This window comes from Macrobrachium rosenbergii, chromosome 50 (genome assembly GCF_040412425.1).
Source record: "Macrobrachium rosenbergii isolate ZJJX-2024 chromosome 50, ASM4041242v1, whole genome shotgun sequence".
Lineage (NCBI taxonomy): Eukaryota > Metazoa > Arthropoda > Malacostraca > Decapoda > Palaemonidae > Macrobrachium > Macrobrachium rosenbergii.
The window spans coordinates 17,315,416-17,340,721 of NC_089790.1; the positions used below are offsets into that span (position 1 = coordinate 17,315,416).

A 25,306-nucleotide genomic window follows, 5' to 3' on the forward strand; every position below is an offset into this window, starting at 1 on the left:
CTGGTTGATGTCCTAGACTCTTAGTATATTTTTCCACATCTACCTTTTTTTAGACTCGTAAGTTTGGTTTAATTTCATTTTTTTTAGACTCGAATATCTTTGGTTGATGTCTTGTTTTTATTAGATTCATATACCTTTGGTTTGATAGCCTGGTTTTGTTTTTAGACTCATATACCTTTGGTTTAATCACCTGTTGTTTTTCTAGAGTCATATACATTTGGTTTAATCACGTGTTGTTTTTCTAGACTCATATACCTTTTGTTTAATTGTCTGTTGTTTTTCTGGACTCATATACCTTTGGTTTAATTGCTTGTTTTTTTACTCGTATATTTTTCCCATTTTGCCTTTGTTGTAGACTCATACGTTTGGTTTAATCGCTTTATTTTACTCATATAACTTTGGTTTAATTCCTGTTTTTTTTAATTCCTCTATATATACTGTATATATACACACCTTTGGTTTAATCGAAAGGTTTTGTTTTTAGACATATACCTTTTGGTTTAATCATCTGTTTTTTGTACTCATATACCTTTGGTTTAATCGCCTTTTTTATTCGTATATTTTTCCCTTTTTGCCTTTGTTTTGGACTCATACGTTTGGTTTAATCGCCGTGTTTTTAGACTCACATAACTTTGGTTTAATTGCATGTTTTTTTTAGACTCGTATACCTTTGGTTTAACCGCTTTTTTTTACTCATTTTTTTCTTCTTTTGCCTGGTTTTGTACTCATGCGTTTAGTTTAATCGCTTTTTTTTAATCGCATGTGTCTTGTCTTTAGACTCATATACCTTTGGTTTAATTGCTTTTTTTGTAGACATAATATACCTTTGGTTTAATCGACTAATATTTTTTAGTCTAATATTTTTTCCCCTTTTTTGCCAGGTGAAACACTGACAGCCACCGGAAACAGCAGGAACAGCAGGCATTTTATATACACATCGGACGAAACAGCAGCTGTTGAGAATCTACAGTTGACCGCACAGGTAAGCCATTCACCTTTTGATTAATACCTTGGACAGGTAACCTTGGGTTCTTCATCCGGTTTGAGAGAGCGAGTGAATGATCATTTTAATTCGGTAACTCTTTATCATTTCTAGATTTACAGTTCCGTTTGAACTTGCGAGATTATAGGCCTATGCGTTATTTTCCCGGAAGTTCCCTTATCCTCCTCCGTGTGAAATTACAAGATACATGTATGCCTATACGGTATGTTGAAGCATCCCCCTCTCCCCCTGTTTGAACTTACAAGGTACGTATAGGCCTATACTTTATTTTCTTGAAGTTCAAGTATCCCCACCATATAGATACTTATAGGCCTCTACATCATTTTATTAGAAGTTCAACGTCCCCCATAGCTTGAACTTACAAGATATGTATAGGCCTATATGTTATTTTTCTGTTATTTCAGCATTTCTTCCGCCGACCGCCCGCCCCCCTTACCCCGCCCATCCGTTTGAACTTACAAGATACATCTTCTTCTTCTTCTTCTTCTTCTTCTTCTTCTTCTTCTTCTTCTTCTTCTTTCTCTGCATCTTTTCCCACTTCTATGTGGGGTCGATGGTTCTGACGGCTTTCCTCTACCTGGCTCGGTCAAACACATCGTCCTCTGACAATTGTTTATCTCTCAGATCTTCGCTAACTACATCCATCCACCTTCGCTTTGGTCTTTCTCTTGCTCTCCCACCAGGCACCTCCATCTGCATCACTCTCCTCCCTACATAATATGAGACATATTATGTCTCATCCCATCTCATCACATGGCCATACCACTGCAGTCTTCTTTTCTGGGCCTTCTTTAATAGTTCTACGACTTTAGTAGTTCCTCTTATTCTTTTGTTTTTGATCCTGTCTATTTTTGTTACTCGACACATCCACTTGAGCATTTTCATCTCTACCGCATCCAATATCTTTCCTTGTAACTCTCTTTACCGGCCATGTTTCTACTCCATACATCACAGCTGGTCTCACTACTGTCGTATACACTCTTCCTTTAACCTTTATATTGATTCTGCGGTCCCACAAGACCCCTTACATCTTTCTCCAGTTTTTCCATCCAGCCTGCAGTGTGTGTGTTATTCCTACATCCAAATTTCCATCATCAGCCACTGTTGAACCAAGATACTTAAATTTTTCCATTTGGTTTAACTTTGTCCCTTCCATAATGATCTCGGAGTCTTGATCTTCATTAAAACTTAGCTATTCAGTGTTTTCCTACTGATCTTTAAACCTCTGTCTTCCAGTAATCTTTCTCCATTGCTCTAGTTTTGACTCCATTACCCCTCTGTTGGTGCTGCACTTAAGGCAGATCCTTGATGTAAACCAACTCTTACTGGTATCCATTCAGTTAACCCAACACTGCTTCTAACCTGCGTTTTTGCTCCTTCATACATATCTTGGACCAACCTCACATAATATATACTCGCATGCACCTCCAGACCTCTTGGTGCGGTACTCTATCGTATGCCCTTTCCAGATCTGTTAATACTATGTGCAGTCCTTTCTGCTTTTCCCGGTGTTTTTCCATCATCTGTCGGAGGGGTAAACTGCATCTGTCTTTCCTCTTCCTGGCCTAAAACCAAACTGCTCTTCACCTTCAGATGTTGCCTCTCTAATTCTTTGATCCATTATTCTTTCCCAGATTTTCATGGTGTGAGACATTAACTTTATCCCGCTGTGGTTTGCACAGTCCTGGATGTCACCCTTCTCTTTATGGATAGGCACAATAACGCTCCATTCTTTTGGTATCTTTTCTTGACTGTATATTTTGTTTGCTAGGTCCCACATCCCTTACAAGGTACATATAGGCCTATATATTATGTTTCCGTATGTTAAGTACCCCCTCCCCCTTTTGAACGTACAAGATACGTATAGACCTATACGTTATGTTTTTAAAAACCCGCTTTAACCAGCGTTATTGAAAGTGATTGAGAGCAAACCCCCTTTTGAACTTACAAAATACGTATAGGCCTATACGTTATATTTTTTAAAATCCCGCTTTAACCAACGTCTTTAAAAGTGATGTGAGAGCCCACTCTATAACAGACCCATTGGTTAATGACTCACTCCTGAACACCACTAACAGTCCTCCACTAGTCGTTTTAAGGGATTCAGGTGGTACAGGAAAACAGCGCCTGTCCAGTGAGCCTACAGAGGCCCATGACTTTAACTTAACTTTAACAGGTCGTCCAATTCATGGGTAAAACTGTGATTGCTGTCAAATGCTGTTCCCCCCCCTCCCCCCATGTATTTCACAGTTAAGTACCTTCCCGTAACTCAGATAAATCACATATTTCAATATTTTTCCTTTTAAGACAAAATCAGGAAAAACAAACCCTTTTAGATTCGACTAAGAGAAGAAATAAAAAAAGACCTTATTTGAAACTTTCACAGATAAAATGACTAAACTTTCGACAAAAAAATTGATAATCCAATGTAACAAAATAAAAAAAAAATGTTAGTGATACTTTTGTATATCTTCCATGCTACATGAAAATAAGTTTCATGATCACACGTGGGAAACTTGTCGCATACATATCAAAGACAGGTCGGAAACAAGTCATCGACTCGGTGGAGAACAGACTGTTTGAAAACAAGTCTGTGACAGTAAGTGAAGAACAGAATCTTCGACAAATGTTGGATGATTGTATGAAGCACTGGTCAGTACTACCATTAAGTCGTCGACATGTATCGAACCTGTTTGTGATTTGTGTGCGACAAGTTGCCGACATGTCAATAACATTTTTAATGTAATGTGAATACACCTTTACACGCTATTGTTTGTCAACATCAGTACCGGTTCTAATTCCAGATCGAATCCCCCACAAATTCGATTTAGAGAGAGAGAGAGAGAGAGAGAGAGAGAGAGAGAGAGAGAGAGAGAGAGAGTCTCACATGATCACATACCAAGACGAAGGCTCTAAATTAACTTTTGCATTATGTGTCTTCATTCATTCTGCTGAGAGAGAGAGAGAGAGAGAGAGAGAGAGAGAGAGAGAGAGACCCCTAGTAACATGAGGTCATATGAATTATGCATAACTAAGAACATGTAAATAGAGATTGCTTTATTTATCTTAATTACAGAATGAGGCAAGGGAAGTTGGTGGCTGCCATCGTTAACTCTCTCTCTCTCTCTCTCTCTCTCTCTCTCTCTCTCTCTCTCTCTCTCTCTCTCTCTCTCTCTCTCTCATTCCTTGTGTGTATCCTTAACTAAATATGTGTACAACTTTTGATAAGCTCTGTGTAAATACATAGAGTTACGTATAAAAAGGAATGTAATGGTTTTCCGCTTGTGTATGTGTTTGTGTGTGTGTGTGTGTGTGTGTGTGTGTGTGTGTGAGAGAGAGAGAGAGAGAGAGAGAGAGAGAGAGAGAGAGAGAGAGAGAGAGCACTTATCTAGAATATGATTTATATGTTCGCATATATCTGAACCCCGGCTAAGAATCATACATACTACATATACATATATACATACATACACACACGCATATATATATATGTATAAGTATGTATGTATATATATAGATCTTATTAATAGAAACGCCATCTACATTATTATCGTTCAAACAACGCGCACAGTTTTAGCGTTATTGCTGTGTCTATGTGTGCTCTTAATCAATTTCTTATTATTTTCATTTTTGTTTTTGTTATTTATACTTTGGAGGTCTTGTACTGCACAGTACAGAAGTCCTAAAGGCTTTAGAAGACTTTAAAAATTGCTTTTGGGTACAAATCTATACGTACATACATATACCTTTTACTCCGTAGGGGGTTAGTGCCGTCAGTGCACCTCACGCTTTGCACTGTAGGCATTAATTAAAGTTCTTTGCAGCGTGCCTTCGGCCCCTAGCTGCAACCCTTCTCACTTCTCATTCCTTGTACTGTACCTCCATTCATATACCTTCTTCCGTCTTACTTTCCACTCACTTCTAACAATTTTTTCATAGCACAACTGCGAGGTTTTCCTCTTGTTGCACCTTTCAAACCTTTCTACTCTCAATTATCCTTTCAGCACTGAATGACCTCATGGGTCCGAGCGCTTGGCCTAATTTCTGTATTCCATTCCAGTCCATATACCTTTTACTGTACATCTGTATATGTCAAACACTTACGTACAAGCAGAAATGCGGACATACGTGCACGGGAATGTGCAGAGTCTAACGCATACCTGTGTGCAATGCTCTCACTTCAGCCTAGACCTATGTGATAATAAATTAAAAACATGCTTCGCTCTTCCCCCCAATCTCTTTGTCCTATTTGGGCTTTTATGCATCAAAACAAATGCACTCGTTTATTACAGCGCCTAATGGCGGGTGCAACCGGGCTGTTTATGTGATATATTTAGCCATAAACCCCTCCGAAGTCATAAATCCTCGGTGGGCGGAGCCGGTGGTTTGAGGGAGGGGGGGCGGGTTTGGTGACGCCATCTATTGATTGGTCAGAAAACTTGCTTGAATGGGAACTTTTGCACCTTATAACGCCGTTATTACGGATTGTTGCGTTATTACGTAGCGTTGGTGGTTAAAAAGACTGTCTGGACGTACGTTAAGTGTACTAAAGATGATTGATGTTTTCTGTACAACGAAAAACATCCGTTTTAATGTGGATGCGTTTAGGCTTCGCAAGCGAATGTGGAGGCAGCTTTGGGATTATATATGGGGATTTGAAATCGAGGAAGCAGTCGCTTTCAAGTTATTTATACTTATAACGAGTTAATCAAAGATAATTAGGTCTGTCAGAGATGATTTATGATCTCATTTTAATATTGCGCTTCTTGAAAACAGACTTGGGGAAACAGAGGGCACAATTTAGTCTCATTAATTAGAAAATGTCGAAGGCCATAAAGACTGACACTCATATATTGCGTTCAGTTTGCAAAGGTAGAGTTAGTTTTAATCGCTTCTCTTCGGAAATAGTTTATAATAGAGGTATCTGATAACTCTTGACTTCCATTGCTTGGAAAGTATGCTTGATGTAAACTATAGATGTTGATACGTGAGTTAACGCATTACACAGTTATGTGTGTGCGTACGGTGCTGTCAAATTTTTGGAGGACATAACTGCAAGCATTTTATGGATCTAAAATAGAATTTCTCCTATTTAATATCCGATTTCAAGCAATGCACTTCAATATCGTGCAACCCGGAGGTCCACAGTTTCATCTGAATTGATGCACAATAGACCTATGTAGCGTACATCTCTATGCAAATGTGTTCGTATCTCCTTGGTAACAACGATATATCGTCGCTTTGTACCAAAAATATCATAATAGGCTGATATAATTGATTTCTTTTGTTCGGTACCTGCTATAACGTGGACCAATCTTAAGAATTGCTCGTCCAGTTCGGTGTAAAAGAAGAAATGATTAGGCTTATAGCGTGTGTCTCCGCAGCCAGATTTTTTGCGTAGGTGAGAAGGTAATTAAAAATAAAGGATTCCCACAGGGAACAATCTCTCTCTCTCTCTCTCTCTCTCTCTCTTTGCTGGGGTTGGAAACAGTGAGAGAGAGAGAGAGAGAGAGAGAGAGAGAGAGAGAGAGAGAGAGAGAGAGAGAGAGAGTAGGATTAGACCAAGTGTTTGATTGACTTATGAAATCAAGTATTGTTAGCGGGATGTATAGCTTAATATTGTTTCATTTTTATTATTTTTATGTCGTTTCATTTTATATTTTTCTTTATCTTCTCACTTGGTTTTAAGTGAGTTTACGTGCGGATGACTGATGAAATGATCAAAACGAAAATATGTACGGTTCTTAATTTTCATAGACGCTGGCTTTGCAGTTATTTAAAAGAGTTCTGCTACTGGTAGTATATGAAACGTATGTTAGCATATGCTTGTAATTCTTATTTGTCTTATATATATATATATATATATATATATATATATATATATATATATATATATATATATATATATTTCATAAACGTCATTTAGCAATGATAGGCATAGGCGACGGTCTAGGCCTACCAGTAGCTTGTGGTGATTTTGAGATTATTTGCTAAATATTCATTTTTAAATTATTGTTTATGAGTATAATAATCATAGGTCTACATATAAGAACCATCTGAGGGTATAATAGCGGCTCTCTCTCTCTCTCTCTCTCTCTCTCTCTCTCTCTCTCTCTCTCTCTCTCTCTCTCTCTCTCTCTCTCAGGTTTCCGGGATTCATCTTAGCGATTAAAGTTGCAACAGAGAGAGAGAGAGAGCAATCAATCCGAAGCGAGCAACAACTTGCTCCCTCTCTAAGACGACAGCTAATTGGCTTACAAGGCGGCCAATCAAATGCATGGATTCCCCAGCCGAGCCTCTTGTATTTCTCAGGATTTGATTGGTTGGTTAGGGTGGGGGGAGAGGGAAATAAGGTGGAGATTGGGTCTTGTCTTAAGTAATAGTATAAGTAATAATAATTAGATGGGTATATCTTGTGTCAAATAGTTTTGGTAAAGGGGGGAGGTTGATATCCTATCAATTATTGTAACATCTATCAAAGTTTGGGTTACAATCTCTCTCTCTCTCCTTCTCTCTCTCTCTCTCTCTCTCTCGGTGATAAATGTAGGGGAAAGATGGAATATATATATAAATATATATATATATATATATATATATATATATATATATATATATATATATATATATATGTATACATATATATATATATATATGTATATGTATATATATATATATGTGTGTGTGTATGTATATTTACACACATTCATGGCTTTTGCATTTTATTGCTGATAGGGAGATGTTTCTCTCTCTCTCTCTCTCTCTAACTGTGTCAGGATTTGCCATTGGAACGGCTCACTTGGTTAGTCTTAGTAGTAGTAGTAGTAGTAGTAGGGTGTAAGTCTGGATGTGCCTATGGAACGGCTCACTTGGTTAGTCTTAATAGTAGTAGCAGTAGTAGTAGTAGAGTGGAAGTCTGGATTTGCCTTTGGAACGGCGCACTTGGTCGGTCTTGGTAATATTAGTAGTAGTGGTCTGGGCTTGACTTTGGAACGGCTCACCCGCCGGTCTGGCCCTACGAGGGATTAACATTTTAAAGGCGAATGTCTTGTGGAATGACTCACGGTGACTTGGTCCGGATTTCCAGGAGAATAGCTGCTTCTCTCTCTCTCTCTCTCTCTCTCTCTCTCTCTCTCTCTCTCTCTCTCTCTCTCTCTCTCTCTCTTCTTCTTCTTGACTGACAGAGCAAAGCATAAGCCAGCTGCTACAGAAGCCAGGTGTAAGGTAAAAATATATATGCAGATACGGTCTTAGTACTGGTCTCTCTCTCTCTCTCTCTCTCTCTCTCTCTCTCTCTCTCTCTCTCTCTCTCATACTTGGGCCCCTAGCTGCAACCCCTTCCATTCCTTTTTACTGTACCTCCGTTCATATTCTGTTTCTTACTCTCCTCAACCCTCTCCTATCAGTTGTTTCGTAGTGCGACTGCCAGGCTTACCTCCTGTTGCGCCTTTAAATAAACCTTTTTACAAACCTTTTTTCTAATTGTCAGTTTCCCTTTCAGCGGCGAATGACCTCATCATGGGTCACAGGGCGTGCGTTTGACCTGAATTTTAAAGATTCAGTTCCAATATGATTTTATTCACGTGAAAAAAATATTATTGTTAGGGTAACAAATGTTCCCCCAAAGAAAATAAAAAAAAAATAATTGAAATGAGTTGACTTATTCCCTTGGGTAGAGGGGGGATGACTCCCCTGGGAACAAAAATAATTCGATTGATTTTTTCCCAAAAGTAACAAATTGGCTTAACTAGAACGTTTGACTGAGTGACGTATATATATATAGGTATATATTTCTGTGTGTATATATATATATATATATATATATATATATATATATATATATATACATATATATATATATATATATATATATATATATATATATATATATATATCCTTTATGTCAGAATATAAGCAAATATTTATACATTTATGTATGTATATATATATATATACATACTGTTGTGTATATATATATATATATATATATATATATATATATATATTTATGTATATATATATATATATATATATATATATATATATATATTATATATATATATTATATTATATATATTATATAATATATATATATATTATATAATATATATATATATATTATATTATATATATTATATAATATATATATATATTATATAATATATATATATATATATATTATATATATATATTATATCCTGCATGTCAGAATTATGCAAGCAAATGTTTATACATTTATTTATTTTAGTTATTTCGATAAATATTTACGTATTTTAGTTATTTAGATAAATATTTACCTGTTTATGTGTTTGTTTGGGAATCGCTGAAGCCGATCATAGAAGATTTATTTATTTTTTATTCATGAACTAGAAATATCGTTTATACTTTTGTTGCACTTTTAATCACAGAGGGTTTATTCTTGTTCACCCTGTTACTTTAAAGTGTATTATTTAACACCCTGTTATTGCCACTCGTTCGTATGTGAACTTTACCACATGGTGAATTGTCTACGTAGAGTGTTTGTCATGTGGTATGTTGTTATGTGTCATGTTCCTGTGGAGAACATTTTGTTAGCACTTTGTATGCGGTCAGTTTAATTCAGTTCTTTGAAGAACTGCTTGTTACAATAATCCTCTTAACAGCAGCACCAGTATTGAGTAGATGTTCCTTGCTGTTGAACTTCTCAGTTCCAGAGGTCCTTTATCCCTCACACCGCTCGACTGTGGAACAGTCTCCCTGCTGAGGGCGTCGTGCAATTGGAACCTCGAAAGTTCAAGCGAAGATGCAACGCCATTACTGTCCTAAAACAGTTCTCTTTGTATTTTGATAACTGACTTACATTTTTAATCATTTATTTATTATTTTTTCATTTATTTCGGCAGGCGAGGATACGTCTCTTTTTTTTCTTGCTAATGAGATTTTTGTTAATTTTTAAATTCTTGTTTTTTCTCGGTTGTCCTGGAGAGAGAGAGAGAGAGAGAGAGAGAGAGAGAGAGAGAGAGAGGGGATGTAAGTTTAGAGGATAGTTTTGACTGTTAACGTCTCTCTCTCTCTCGATTTAGAGTTTTGACTCTCTCTCTCTCTCTCTCTCTTTAATCCTTGTAATTTGAGGTTGCTGCATCTCTCTCTCTCTCTCTCTCTCTCTCTCTCTCTCTCTCTCTCTCTCTCTCTCTCTCTCTCTAATCTTCTTTGCAATTTGAGATTGTCTGGATCTCAGAGAGAGAGAGAGAGAGAGAGAGAGAGAGAGAGAGAGAGAGAGAGAGAGAGAGAGAGGCTTGTTTGCCAAACGTCCTGACGACCTTGATACCCACTCGATCTAACAACTGACCATACCCAACTCTGTTTATCTTCAATGTTTTGTAAAATACCAGCATACCCAAGGCACACCAAGAGCGTAGGGGTCTTCTGCAATAAAAATGACACACTTCCTGTCCTGCTTGCATTGCTTGCTTGCAATAACTGCATTTATATGCACCAGGTGTAATGAACCAATGTTTGCAGGATGCATTCGCCTTCTTGTCACATTGCAATAAGGGTGTGATTTGCTTGCAGTGATTTTTGCAAGCATTAGACGTCAGTTCTTCAGAGGTCTGAGTTGATGACAGACTTTGTAATAGTTAGCTTCTTTATTTGTTTGTGTTTTTTTATAAGATATTTTTCCTTCTTTTAAGCATTCTCTCTCTCTCTCTCTCTCTCTCTCTCTCTCTCTCTCTCTCTCTCTCTCTCTCTCTCTCTCTCTCTCTCTCTCTCTCTATATATATATATATATATATATATATATATATATATATATATACACATCAGGTTTTTTATTGGAATCACTTAAAGATATTTTTGCTTCTTTTAAGCATTCTCTCTCTCTCTCTCTCTCTCTCTCTCTCTCTCTCTCTCTCTCTCTCTCTCTCTCTCATCCAAGATTTGCAGGTTGCAATCTTCTCTGCTCAAGTTGCAGGAACACTTTTCCTTGTGAAAAGTATTACAAAGAGGGCTTTTGAAGATGAAATCTCTCTCTCTCTCTCTCTCTCTCTCTCTCTCTCTCTCTCTCTCTCTCTCTCTCTCTCTCTCTCTCTCTCCAATTTCATAGTCAGAGCGTGTCGAATAACCGTAGATGTAAATTTCCTTGATGTTTTTAATCATCTATTTTTATTCCCTCTTCTTCTTCTTCTTCTTCTTCTTCTTCTTCTTCTTCTTCTTCTTTATCGCCATGAAGGAGACAAAGGGGAAAAGAAAGTGAGTGGGAAAGATGAGACGTGGAAGGAGGAGGAGGAAGAAGAAGAAGAAGAAGAAGAAGAAGAAGAAGAAGAAGAAGAGGTGTCAGTACAGTAATCGCTTGATGTCCTTTGTCTTCGTTTTCCTTTTTTTTTGTTGTTGAGTTGTTATAACATAGGTTGTCTTTTATAACATCAGGTTGTCTTTTATATATATGTATATACATATATGTATTTATATATATATATATATATATATATATATATATATATATATATATATATATATATATATATATATATATATATATTTAATTTATATATACAGTATATATACACGTATGTATATACAGTATATATTTATTTATTTTTATTTATATAAATATATATATATATATATATATATATATATATATATATATATATATATATATATATATATATCTAAAGTATCTGACTCTTAAAACGAATCTACGCAAGCTTCAGTGACAGCAAGCTTCATTTGAAGCTCTCGTGAGCTTATGGATTTTATATAGCAGCTTCCAATTCAGCTGAAATCCATTGAAGAAGCTTCAGCCAGTCATATACGGAAGCTGAATTGTACGATCAGAAAGTATTTAGCGTTGTATTTGTTTCATTAATATAACAATGTTTATACACGTACCGTTCGTCTCTTTATTGTATTTGCTGTGTTTAATTGCTTGTTCTTGTTCGAGAGCCTGCGTGGAAGAATTATACATACGTATAAACATACTTACAAACATATATACACAGATAAATACATGTGTAGTCTCCTGTGACAGTCGACAAATATTATTATTAGTTTTGACTGAAGGATATTTGTGTTGAGAGAGTGTTCGTATCCTATTCCCCCTCTCTCTCTCTCTCTCTCTCTCTCTCTCTCTCTCTCTCTATATATATATATATATATATATATATATATATATATATATATATATATATATATATATATATATATATATATATATATATATATATATATATATATATATATATATATATATTACAGTATATATGTATATATATAGTGTATGTTTGTGTATATATATATATATATATATATATATATATATATATATATATATATATATATATATATATATTAATATTACAGAGACTGAAATAGTTCATAGCTGTTTGATATAAGCAAGCAAGAATAAGGAAGATGGAGTATGTGTTGTGTTTTATGCGTGAGAGAGAGAGAGAGAGAGAGAGAGAGAGAGAGAGAGAGAGAGAGAGAGGCTGAATAATCCACCAGAGCTGGATATATGCCCTTGTCAAACCGAATCCCAGCGTGTCAAACACTACCAGTCTTCAACTGTTTCCTGATATTTCTTGATTGGATCAGATCTCTCTGTCTCACTTTCCTGCTCTCGTCGGGTTTTTGTATTGATTCTCAGTTAACTTTGGTTCCATTTAGCTTCGTAGGTTCGTGTGTGGCCGTGAGACATATATTTAGACTTATCGTGGCGCAATGTTGTTATTATTTATTTATTATTATTATTTTTTTTTGGTCTATTACAACTATCCTATTTTTATGGTGTGGGGTTCCGGGTTGCATCCTGCCTCCTTAGGAGTCCATCACTTTTCTCACTATGTGCGCTGCTTCTAGTAGCACACTCCTCTGCATGAGTCCTGAAGCTACTTCGGCATCTAGATTTTCCTGATTCCTTTTTAGGGATCTTGGGATCGTGCCTCGTGTTCCTATGATTATGGGTACAACTACCACTGGCATATCCCACATCCTTCTTATTTAGATTTTCAGGTCTTATATATCAGTTTTTTCTCTTATTATTATTATTATTATTATTCAGAAGATGAACCCTGTTCCTATAGAACTAGCCTGCCAAAAGGACCATTGACTCGAAATTCAAGCTTCCAAAGAATGTGGTATTATTATTATTATTATTATTATTATTATTATTATTATTATTATTATTATTATTATTATTATTATTATTATTATAAAATGTAAGTAAAGTAGAATTGGGAAGTTCGTTACACAAAAGTGCTCGAATATTTCTGAAATAATTCTGTTTTCATTAAGAGGATTCAGAGAGTATTTCATGACGGAAGAAGTTTTATGGTAAAACGAAGAAGTTTAATAATATCTCATGACAGAAACTCATCGTATAATGCAAGGGGGAATGTGAGCGTTGCACGACTTTGAAGTTTGCAACGTCACTGCCAAAAGGATTAAGAAGAATTAGCATTTTTTATAGATAATAATTCAGACATTTTTTTTTAATTCATAAAGCAACCTTTTGCAACTGCATGACAGATGCATTGTTGCCAATCATTCAAAAAAATAAAATAGTGATTTCTAAATATATGCCCTTAGATAATTTACTTAGACTTTTATCTGCTTATCTATTAATTTTTTAATTCATTTTTACTTTTTTAATAGTGATCTCTTCTTTCTGTATTTTGTGTTACCATCTGTAACCTCTTTCAAATGAACACCATATTCTTGAATTTCAAGCCAGTGGCCCCTATGGTGAACTTGTTCTATATGAATTGAGTTCATCTCTCTCTCTCTCTCTCTCTCTCTCTCTCTCTCTCTCTCTCTCTCTCTCTCTCTCAAATGTGTCCCCTCTTAATTATAGCCGAGGTAGATCATTATCACGCTTTCCCCTAACTACGCATTTCATACGAGAGAGAGAGAGAGAGAGAGAGAGAGAGAGAGAGAGAGAGAGAGAGAGAGAGCTCCACCGGCGAGCCCAGTATGTAAAAATGGATTTTAATTGGAGTTAGACTTGACAGGAACATAACAGCTCGAGTGAATTTTTTTAATGGAAACATATTTTTTTTTTTTTTTTGCTTTCGAATCAAGGGAGGGAACAAATATGGCAGTTGCGCTGTATATTATTGCTTTGCATGCATACTCTCTCTCTCTCTCTCTCTCTCTCTCTCTCTCTCTCTCTCTCTCTCTCTCTTTCAAATTTGTCTTCTCTTAATTACAGTTGAGGGAAATCATTATATTGCTCTCATTACAAGTATCTCTCTCTCTCTCTCTCTCTCTCTCTCTCTCTCTCTCTCTCTCTCTCTCTCTCTCTCTCTCTCTCTCTCTCTCTATTAGGTTATTCCTGTGCTTTATTTTTTTCACTTTTGCTCAAAGTATTGAAAACTATCTCTCTCTCTCTCTCTCTCTCTCTCTCTCAAATATGTCTTCTCTTAATTACAGTTGAAGGAAATCATTATATCGCTCTCATTGCAAGTATCTCTCTCTCTCTCTCTCTCTCTCTCTCTCTCTCTCTCTCTCTCTCTCTCTCTCTCTCTCTCTCTCAAGAATTACTAACTCATCATCAAGATTTAGCATTAACTTGTCGAACGTGTAAAAAGGATTTTTGCAATTCACCTCAAGAAATTAAGCTGGATGATCACCCTGAGGTACACCATTAGTCACTTCTAGGCTCATAATTATATCTGTCTTTCTTCGAGGGTTTCTGAAACCAGTAACGCTACTATCCTTGGGCAATTCACCTTGTAATTTAGTAAGTTACATTTTTATCTATTTATTTATTAATTTGGTAGTTTATTTGCCCGTTTCTAATAACTGTTCTCTTCTTTTTGTATTTTCTATTGCTGTATGTAGCTTCTTTCAAATGAACACCATAATGTTCTTTGGAAGCTTGAATTTCAAGTCAGTGGCCCCTGTGGTGGGCTTGTTCGGTATGAATAGGGTTCATCTTCTAAATAATAATAATAATAATAATAATAATAATAATAATGATACAAGTTTTAATCACTAGACTCACTGGTGGCTACAAGAGCTTAATAAGGTTCTTCGGCGAATTTTAAAACGAACCAAGATATCTAGCGAACGATAGGCCTATATGGTTTACCGTTTTTTTTATTCTTGACAAGATCCAGGTTTAAAATCCCTAACAGCCTTCTTGGCTTATCAGACTCCCATCCTATGCTGATTGAATCCTTCGTCAGTCTCCTGGGGACCCCTGACTAGGTCCTTGGGTTCCCCTGGGTTCCCGCTGATTGGGGAAAGAATTCTGATTGGTCTAGTAATGTGTCGTCTGTATTCTGATGTATAGGCCTCGATAGGCATATCCATATCTTTATTGGAAGGTCTCGGTTGCTTGTGACTCTTGTTGAGACCTTCGGCTGCTGGAGAATCTCGGCACAAGTCAGGCTTAAAATATGAGCGGCACAGGAACTTGGTTCAACTGTCCAAGCAAGTTCGGTCTAATTTTGAGCTTTATCTAACTGGTATGTGGTATAGGAGGCTGTCAATTTTCTATGATTCGTTTGCAGAATATTAGCGTCTGTCAACATTACTCCTTAGTGATTCTGCACCGTTAATTTGAAAGATATTAATGGTAATAATGATTCGTACATTTGGTTACGTAGGCCTAATGGATTAGTTCAGCTAAAAATCAGCTTTATCAAGCTGTCAGTTGGTTTAGTAGGCTCTCAAGTTTCTATATTTACTTTGCAGAATACTGGTGCTTGCCAGAATTGCTCCTTACTGATTCTGTACCATTAATTCGAAAGATATTAATAGTAATAACTCTTATCATTGTTACATAGGCCTAGTGGATTAGCTGCACTATAAACATTGACGTAGGCCGTTTGTTCGTCAAAACCAAGCAACTCTTCTTTAGTGTAGAATATGTAGGAAGTAATATTTCAAAATACAAAATGGTGCAAAGATTGCAAGAAAGTGTATTACAGAGTAGAATATATTCTAGACTTACCAACAAGCTTACTATCTTGGTCACAGTTGCTCAGCCGTGGCTGTTAATTTTCTTCATTGAAATGGTGTTTTTAGTGGAATCTAAGGTCCAAAATGTGGTGATACAATGATATCTGACAACTGATATGCATTATTTTTTGTTTAAATGTTGCTGCCATGTAAATTAGACCGTAATTTGAAGTGAAACATTCATTTTCTGTAAACTCGTCTCGAAGTCTTGCGTCTGAATAATTCATCAGCAATGATTCCTATTCTTTTCACGCTTATCCAGGGCGTGGCACAAATCCGGAATGACCGGAAGATTAATCTCTCTCTCTCTCTCTCTCTCTCTCTCTCTCTCTCTCTCTCTCTCCGTCCGTCTTCTTCGGCAGAGAAGCTTGGCCCCACAAACCAATATAGAAACCTTGAGCTTCTGAAGACAAAAGTCAATATTAGTTTTCTGCTTTTAGAAATAAGAGAGAGAGAGAGGGGCGGGGAGGAGGAGCGCTTTTCGCATCTTGACGTTCTTCCAGATTTAGCGGATGAGGAGGAGAAGCGGGTGGAAGGTGGAGGAAAGAGAGAGAGAGAGAGAGAGAGAGAGAGAGAGAGAGAGAGAGGAAGGGGGAGACGGGCAGGAGGGGGTGTTACGTCCAGGAAATGTTCCAGAATCGTTCCAGCGCTTCCAGCAGAATGGTTTGGAGAGAAATCGGAACTGGAAAGAAGAAAGTGTTTAATGCTGCCTTTCCTTTACTTTCGTTTATTGGTGTTGTTAACTTTCTCTCTTGGGGGAGAGGAGGGAGGGGGGGAAGGAGGGAGGGGAGGGGAGGGAGTGTTCATTTGTACCGGTTTTAACGCTTATAGGTCCTTGTTAATTCTTGTTATGTTATGTTGGTTAATTTTTTAACAGATATGTTAGCTTATTTTGTCAAATGCTTATACTTCTACTAAAAAGGTAATATGTATTCACTGTTTATTATTTTTCATTTTACATAAACATCTATTTTTGCTTTGTTTTCGAGTTTTTAATTTCCCTCTGTACATTTCTTTAAGATGCAGTGCAACGCTGTTTTTACTTATGTTCAAGGCTTTGTGTACTAGATAATTATTATATTTACATATATGCGTAAAACCTAACTTACCTTGAAGCCTAAATCAAAGGATGCTTCTGGGAAATCATTCTTCTCGGATAAACATTTGAACAAACAAATAAACGTGTAATCAATGAATACTTGAGAATTCATAAAATCAGGGCTATGCTATGATGTGTTTATTTCTGAAAGTCACCCCTGTGAAGAGAGAGAGAGAGAGAGAGAGAGTTGCAATCAGTGTTTGCTGCGTCATCTTCAATTATACTTAAGTATCTGCAATGCAATGTTTCATTACATCCAAGTGTAACACATGGAACTTTGCATTATTACAATTGGTCTTTTATATACTCACCTCTCTCTCTCTCTCTCTCTCTCTCTCTCTCTCTCTCTCTCTCTCTCTCTCTCTCTCTAACAGTCCGGTGGTAAGAGAACTCGTCACTGAAGTCGGAGGTAGTCGCTGTTGGTGGTTGGGTCCACCAAGTGACTATCACTTATCAATTATGATTCCCCTTCGGTATTATTTCAGTGGTGGAGCAATTGGAATTGATGTTATATATATATATATATATATACTATATATATATATATATATATATATATATATATATATATATATATATATATTCATTTATATTATATACATAAAGTATTAAACAGCTTCCTGTAACAACGGGTTTCTTCCCAAGTAAAAAATTGATAAAGATCACTACCTTCCTCACACTTAAACATGGATGAGCCCATGTGCAGAAACCATCCATAAGACATATGAGAAAACTACAAAACCCAAAAAATCTATAATAAATAAAAGAATTAATAATTAATATCTTCATATGTAGCCTCCATAGTCCTTTTCCCCTTCATAAAAGCAGACATCCCGGATCGCTGTGTGACAGGAATATTAATCTGTACCATTTTGGTTATGCATACTTGTAGGTGTCCCTCGATCGTGTGGGATGGATTGTATCGGGATGGTATTGTCTCTGCTGTATCGTAATAGGATGGAGATGGAGGGGGAAGGGATAGAGTGACGGGAAAGGGCGGGGGGGCGAGTTGGGGGGATACTTTGTGTAAATGCAACGCCACTGCCGTATTCGGAATGGTGCAATATCACTGTGGGTTCGTCTCACTCCAGTTGGAATGTAGACATCCATTCCTGGTCTTTCGGTAATTACAAGTCGTTTTGACTTCAGTTATGAATTTGTTATGAAGTCTGTTATCAGTTTGGTATTCAATCTGTCGCTTTTTCCCAGTTTTAGTTCCTTTTTTTTTAAATTTTTAAAGATTATCTCCGAAATTCTTCAGGAGCTAAAATCTAAATCCCCATATCATGTTTTGTAAGTTATAGTGTTTGCTGGTTTAATGTTGCGTATTTTTATTTATTTCCTGTTTTCTTCACGTTCTTCAGGTTTTCCTCGTTTTTTTTTTTTTTTTTTTTTTTTTTGCTTTTTTGCTTACGTACATCTTGCAGCTTATGTAGTTATTCTCTCTCGCTCTCTCTCTCTCTCTCTCTCTCTCTCTCTCTCTCTCTCTCTATCTATATATATATATATATATATATATATATATATATATATATATATATATATATATATAGTTATTTCTCTCTCTCTCTCTCTCTCTCTCTCTCTCTCTCTCTCTCTCTCTCTCTATATATATATATATATATATATATATATATATATATATATATATATATATATATATATATATATACACATATATATATACACATAACATATAAATTATAGATATATATATGCATATATATATATTCACATAACATATAAATTATAGATATATATATGTATATATATATATATATATATATATATATATAGAGAGAGAGAGAGAGAGAGAGAGAGAGAGAGAGAGAGAAAGAGAGAGAGAGAGAGAGAGAGAGAACGTCAGTCTCATTTGACGAAGATATATTACCCTTCTGTGAACATTTGTTTCGTAATGGTCTACTTCCATCAATTTTTACGTAATAAACAGATGATTTTGAATCACAGGTGTTTCTGCCGTTATATTGCTGGCGGATGCAGGTGTGTACAGGTGTCACGTGTTTTGTACACGTGTGGTGGTGTGACCCTTTCATCATCATTATGATTTCTGGAATTTCGAAATCTGATTTGACATCTGTGAGGAATTATCTGTTTTGACTCTTTCTCCCCTGTTTTTTCTTGAGTTTCTTTAATATTTCTAAGCTTTCATTTGCATATGTTTGCATATAGTTTATTTATTTAGCTTTTTTTTAGGGAATTACCTGGTTGGACTAGTTTATCAGTATTTTTTTTTTTTTATATTTCGTCATTATTTTTCAAGCTTTCATTTTATTTAGAATATAAATTCATATACATTAATTTACAAGAAAAATGGTGTCAAGAGACTACAATTTTTTTTTTACTTTTTTTTACTTTTTTTTTTATTTTAGTAACTGTACTGCCCTAGATTTTTAATTCCATTTTTATTTTCTATATATTTTAACAACTGTACTGCAGTAATTTTATGTTTTTAATTTTTTTATTTTAGCAACTGTGCTTCAATAGTTTTTGTAGGCTATTTATATTTTTATTTTTATATTTTTTCTTTTTGTAGCAACTGTACTGCAGTAGTTTTGTATTTTTCTTTTTTTATTTTTAGCAACTGTACTTCATTATCTTTGTAATTATAATTTTATTTTCTATTTTTTTCTTTTTAACAACTGTACTGCAGTAGTTTTATTTTTTTTTTTTTTTATTTTTAGCAACTGTGCTTCAGTAGTTTTTATTTATATTTTTATTTTTATATTTTTTTCTTTTTGTAGCAACTGTACTGCAGTATTTTTATATTTTTATTATATTTTTTTTATCTTTTTTATTTTTTGTAACTTTGCTTCAGTATTTTTGTATTTATATTTTTATTTTTTATTTTTGTAGCAACTGTACTGCATTATTTTTATATTTATAATATTTTTTATCTTTTTATTTTTTTAACTGTACTGCAGTGGTTTTATATTATTATTGTTATATATCTGTTATTATTTAGCAACTCCACTACAGTGAATTTTATATAACAACATCATATTTAAAAATACCTTAACCCAAATGTGACTTGGTGTCCAAATTATGTCTCATGTCACTGAAAAATTGAAAAGTCACTCGTAATATTTATCATTAAACTTAAACCTAGTTTAAGGTTATATGTCCACATTACGTCAGCATCTAATCTAACTGAATGGCTTCATGGTAAAAAAAAAATTGACGATATCAGAATTTTATCGACAAGCTTAGGATGTTATATATTTATTTATCTATGTGTAATTTTTATGTTATTGATAATACAATTTTTAAATGTTTTTTAGTTATCTATCCATAATTTGTATGTTATTGATGATAAAAGTTTGAAATGTTCTTAGATATAAAGGCTTATCATTTGTATGTTATTCGTGATACAAGTTTAAAATGATCTTTAGGTATCAGTTTATAATTTTAATGTTATTGATAATAAAATGTTCTTGAGTTCTACACTCATAATTTGAATGTTATTGATAATACAAGTTTAAAATGTTCTTTTGTTATCAGTTTATAACTTGAATGTTATTGAAAATGCAAGTTTAAAATGTTCTTTAGTTATCAACTTATAATTTGAATTGATAAGACAAGTTTAAAATGTTCTTTATCAATTTATAATTTGAATATTATTGATAATACAAGTTTAAAATGTTCTTTAGTTATCAATTTATAATTTGAATATTATTGATAATACAAGTTTAAAATATTCTCATGTTATCAGTTTATAATTTGAATGTTATTGATAATACGAGTTTAAAATGTTCTTTAGTTATAAATTTATAATTTGAATGTTATTGATAATGCAAGTTTAAAATGTCCTTTAGTTATAAAGTCTTATAATTTTTATGTTATTGATAATGCAAGTTTAGAATGTAATTTAGTTATCAATTTATGATTATAATGTTACTGATGATACAAGTTTAAAATGTTCTCTAGTTATCAATGTATAGTTTTCATCTTACTGGCAATACGTTTCCACAAAAAAAAATTATGTTAATTTTTAATTAGTGGCTATCAACATATGCAAAAACTTCCAAATTCTCGTATGCTGTTAGATTAACCCAGCATTGTGCTGGCACGGGCTCTTGCTCCTAAAACAGTTCGTGAAACTTCCACATCTCCGTCAGTCACCTAATGTACTCAATGGAGGGGTCGTCAGCGGCTTATTGGCCTGCTATACACATTGCGCCACTCACCTCTCCTCCATATTTTCTAATTATCTTCAACCCTGTGTAACTGACACAATTATTCTTGGTCTATTTCACTTCCTCGCCGTTATTTTGACTATTATAATTATAAATATAATAATAATTTTTATAATTGATTATAATTAGATTAATGATTATGATGAAAAGTTACTGCAGAACTAAACCCATCAAGGTGTTTAAATTTACTTTAATTCTTGAGTTTCAGCATGGTCATTATTATTATTATTATTATTATTATTATTATTATTATTATTATTATTATTATTATTATTATTATTATTATTATTATTTAGGACCTTATATTAATAGGTAAATAAAAATTCATCATTAAAAAAATCCATTACATATAAATAGGTTTATCCATTACTTGCAACTTCTACCCTGGGATCATCATTCTCCCTCCTCCCCCCCCCCCCCTCCCTACCCCTCCTCCTCCCCATAACCCCACAATCTAACTCCATCAATGCAATTCGTATCGGCTGTGATAATTATACCACTTGTAATGATACCTATCACTCGCTTCTCATAAATATTCCTTGTTTTGCTTTCACTCGACAATTTCATGTTACTTTCTGTTGCTTTCTTTCATTCGTGGATCCCGTAGACGGAGAAAGGACATAGAAAGGAAAAGAAAGTTGTTGGGTGTTGGCGTGAATTTGGAATAATGGTGTCATTGGTATGTAAAAGGTTAAGAAAAGGGGGGAGTTTAGCGTTTATAATTCTCTCTCTCTCTCTCTCTCTCTCTCTCTCTCTCTCTCTCTCTCTCTCTCTCTAGTGACTAGTCTTAAGTTTTTATCTCTTTAAGATTCGGTTTGTAACGAGGAGAGAGAGAGAGAAAGAGAGAGAGAGAGATGAATGATTTAAATATATACAATGATCATCGAAATGTACTCTTCAGTGATTGCTTGAATTTCCGCTCTCTCTCTCTCTCTCTCTCTCTCTCTCTCTCTCTCTCTCTCTCTCTCTCTCTCTCTCTCTCTCCAAGCCTCCTCCTCCTCTGGACCCTGTACTCGGGGGGAGGGGAGACTATCCCCTCCCACGCCATTTGACGTGACTAAGCCATTCCCGAATATTCGGAATTATAATTGCGGCGCAGATGCACATTATCAGCAACATTCTCTCTCTCTCTCTCTCTCTCTCTCTCTCTCTCTCTCTCTCTCTCTCTCTCTCTCTCTCTCTCAGTTCGTGCGCAAATGTTCCGTGTTCGGATTATTCAAGAATTTACAGGATTGAAATCGTCGACTCTTGTTCTCAGTGAACTCTGCATAACTAAACCTGTCTTCCAGTTAATGTATATAGGCCTACGGGGCATTGAGGAAACCCTATCTACATTTCAGTTCACTTATAGGCTTTTTTTTTTTGTTTTTAGACGGTCTTGCAATAGGCCTAACACGACTTGAAAGTTCTGAATTCGAATGAGTTCGAATTCAAAACCGGTCTTCATTTATTTCGTAACCTCGCCGCACAAGTGTCGCTTTGTGCAGGTAATCCCAAGTATTGTACTTGCCCGAGTTTGTACTACACCTGTTTCTAATCACGCAACCCTGGCACCTGAATGATTGACACCTCTTGAACATCGCTCTAGAACATCGCCCTAGATCTAGAACATCGTTCAGAGCCGGGGCTTGTGGCAAAGAGCGTATACACGGGAGAAGAATGCTCTTTGAATAATTGATCTCAGGAAAATACAAAGTTGATGCGGCCACTCGGATCGTGGTTATATATTAACGCGGCGCAGGTAGAAGGGGCCGCTTGACAAATCGCTCTAGTTATCAACATTTCATCTGCCCTAAGAGGATGCATGGTTTATTTGTGGCGGGGGGAGGGGGGGAAGTGTGAGAGAGAGAGAGAGAGAGAGAGAGAGAGAGAGAGAGAGAGAGAGAGAGAGAGAGAATTCCCCATTTTCTGTAGACTGTTGCTTTTCATACAAAATATCATAAGAATCACGAGCTTGCGAACATGTTCAATACGTAATCGAATATTTATTATTATTATTATTATTATATTATTATTATTATTATTATTATTATTATTATTATTATTCAGAATATAAACCCCTATTCATATGGAAGAAGCCTCAGGAACCACTGACTTGAAATTCAAGCTTCCAAAGAATATGATGGCGTTCATTTGAAAGAAGTAACAGAAGGTAATAATAAATACAGAAAGAAGAGACCAGTACTCTCTCTCTCTCTCTCTCTCTCTCTCTCTCTCTCTCTCTCTCTCTCTCTCTCTCACCGGACGTTCACATAAATCGAAAATCATAAATTTAGTATTAACATATGAAAAGGTCCAATGTAACATGGATGCTCTCTCTCTCTCTCTCTCTCTCTCTCTCTCTCTCTCTCTCTCTCTCTCTCTCTCTCTCTCTCTCTGTAGTTTGGCAGCCGGAACGTTATATACAAACGACCAACTCCATGAATGTTGTAAACTGCTACTGATAACGAATGCTCCGTCGAAAGTTCCGGAATAATTCCGCTAAATCTAGCGCACTTGTGTCAACGCTTGTAGATTAATGGCGGTCACGCAGTGACAGACAGACGGAACGGACAGGGATGTTGGGGGGAGGTGCTGTCATTATCGTGCGGTGTACGTAAATACTTATGATACTATGTAACTATGTATTTCCATTTCGTATGTTTAGGAAAAATTTATGATTTCGATTTATGTGAATGTTCGGTGAGAGAGAGAGAGAGAGAGAGAGAGAGAGAGAGAGAGAGAGAGAGAGAGAGAGAGAGAGAGAGAGCATCCATGTTACAATGGACCTTTTTATTTCATATGTTTATAACAAATTATGATTTCGATTTATGTAAATGTTCGGTGAGAGAGAGAGAGAGATTGAGATTCCACGTCACATTTCGTATAAAAAGTTAAATGCATTTGGTTAATTAGGTAAATCGTTGCTTTATTTTATTTATTTATTGGTTGAGGAAGAGAGAGTCTCTCTCTCTCTCTCTCTCTCTCTCTCTCTCTCTCTCTACACCCGTCACTGTATATAACAAACATGAATTTGCTTTCTATATTAATTTGCGTAGAAATTAATCCGTATGTTCTCAGGTTCAAATTCCGTAGCGTGTTTCAGAATTTGGATTTTGTAAAATTTATTTATGATTTCTAATATTTCTTTTCATTTACCGGTAGAATATACCACTCAGTGTGCGCACATACAAGCACGCACATATACATACATACATACACGCATATATATGTGTGTATGTATGAATGTATGTATGTATGTATGTGTAATTACGTTTTTGACACAAATAAATGACATATTTGTTATTGGCAATTTACATCAGATTACAAACTCCGCCGATGTCCTGATAATTACAGCACTTTTATGATTCTTTTAAATGAGTCGGTAAAAAAAATTAGTTTACATTTTTTCAGGAATAGATATGATTTTATATTATTCTCAGCTGATATTATTCCCCCAGTCTTCACTATATTATGCAATTGCTTTCTCTCTCTCTCTCTCTCTCTCTCTCTCTCTCTCTCTCTCTCTCTCTCTCTCTCTCTCTCTCTCTATATATATATATATATATATATATATATATATATATATATATATATATATATATATATATATATATATATATATATATATATATATATAATATATATATATACATTATATATATATTTATACATAATGCACGTTATATGCCATAACAAACAAGTATCTGTTAATACGATTCGCTCTCTCTCTCTCTCTCTCTCTCTCTCTCTCTCTCTCTCTCTCTCTCTCTCTCTCTCTCTCTCTCTCTCTCTCTAGGGATAGGGAACCGTAAATTACGAAGCATACCAGTAACTCCGTTCACTTACCAGTAGAATTTGTCTTCAATAAATATTCATATAATCTATTGTATTATTGTTTATTATTTAAGTAGCTGATGGTGTGTTGCTAATGAATAACGACCACTTTGTTTTACTCATGAATATGTTTGTTCATCATCCTTATTCATGAGTAACTTTGTCTTTAATTATATCGTTCAATTTGCCGTTGTATTTATGAACAAGCATTATCATATTCATCGATGA

The 25,306-nt window shown here is 35.1% G+C and overlaps 1 protein-coding gene and 1 pseudogene across 1 annotated transcript in view; both read left to right on the forward strand.

Annotated features, from left to right (window-relative positions):
- LOC136832673 (uncharacterized) overlaps nt 1-25,306 on the forward strand; it is a 124,929-nt pseudogene that overhangs the window by 45,748 nt on the left and 53,875 nt on the right.
- LOC136832918 (uncharacterized) overlaps nt 1-25,306 on the forward strand; it is a 97,307-nt gene that overhangs the window by 21,490 nt on the left and 50,511 nt on the right. The window contains exon 2 of the mRNA XM_067094576.1: nt 882-982. Within this exon, the coding sequence (XP_066950677.1) occupies nt 882-982 (101 nt within the window). The remainder of the gene's footprint in view (nt 1-881; nt 983-25,306) is intronic.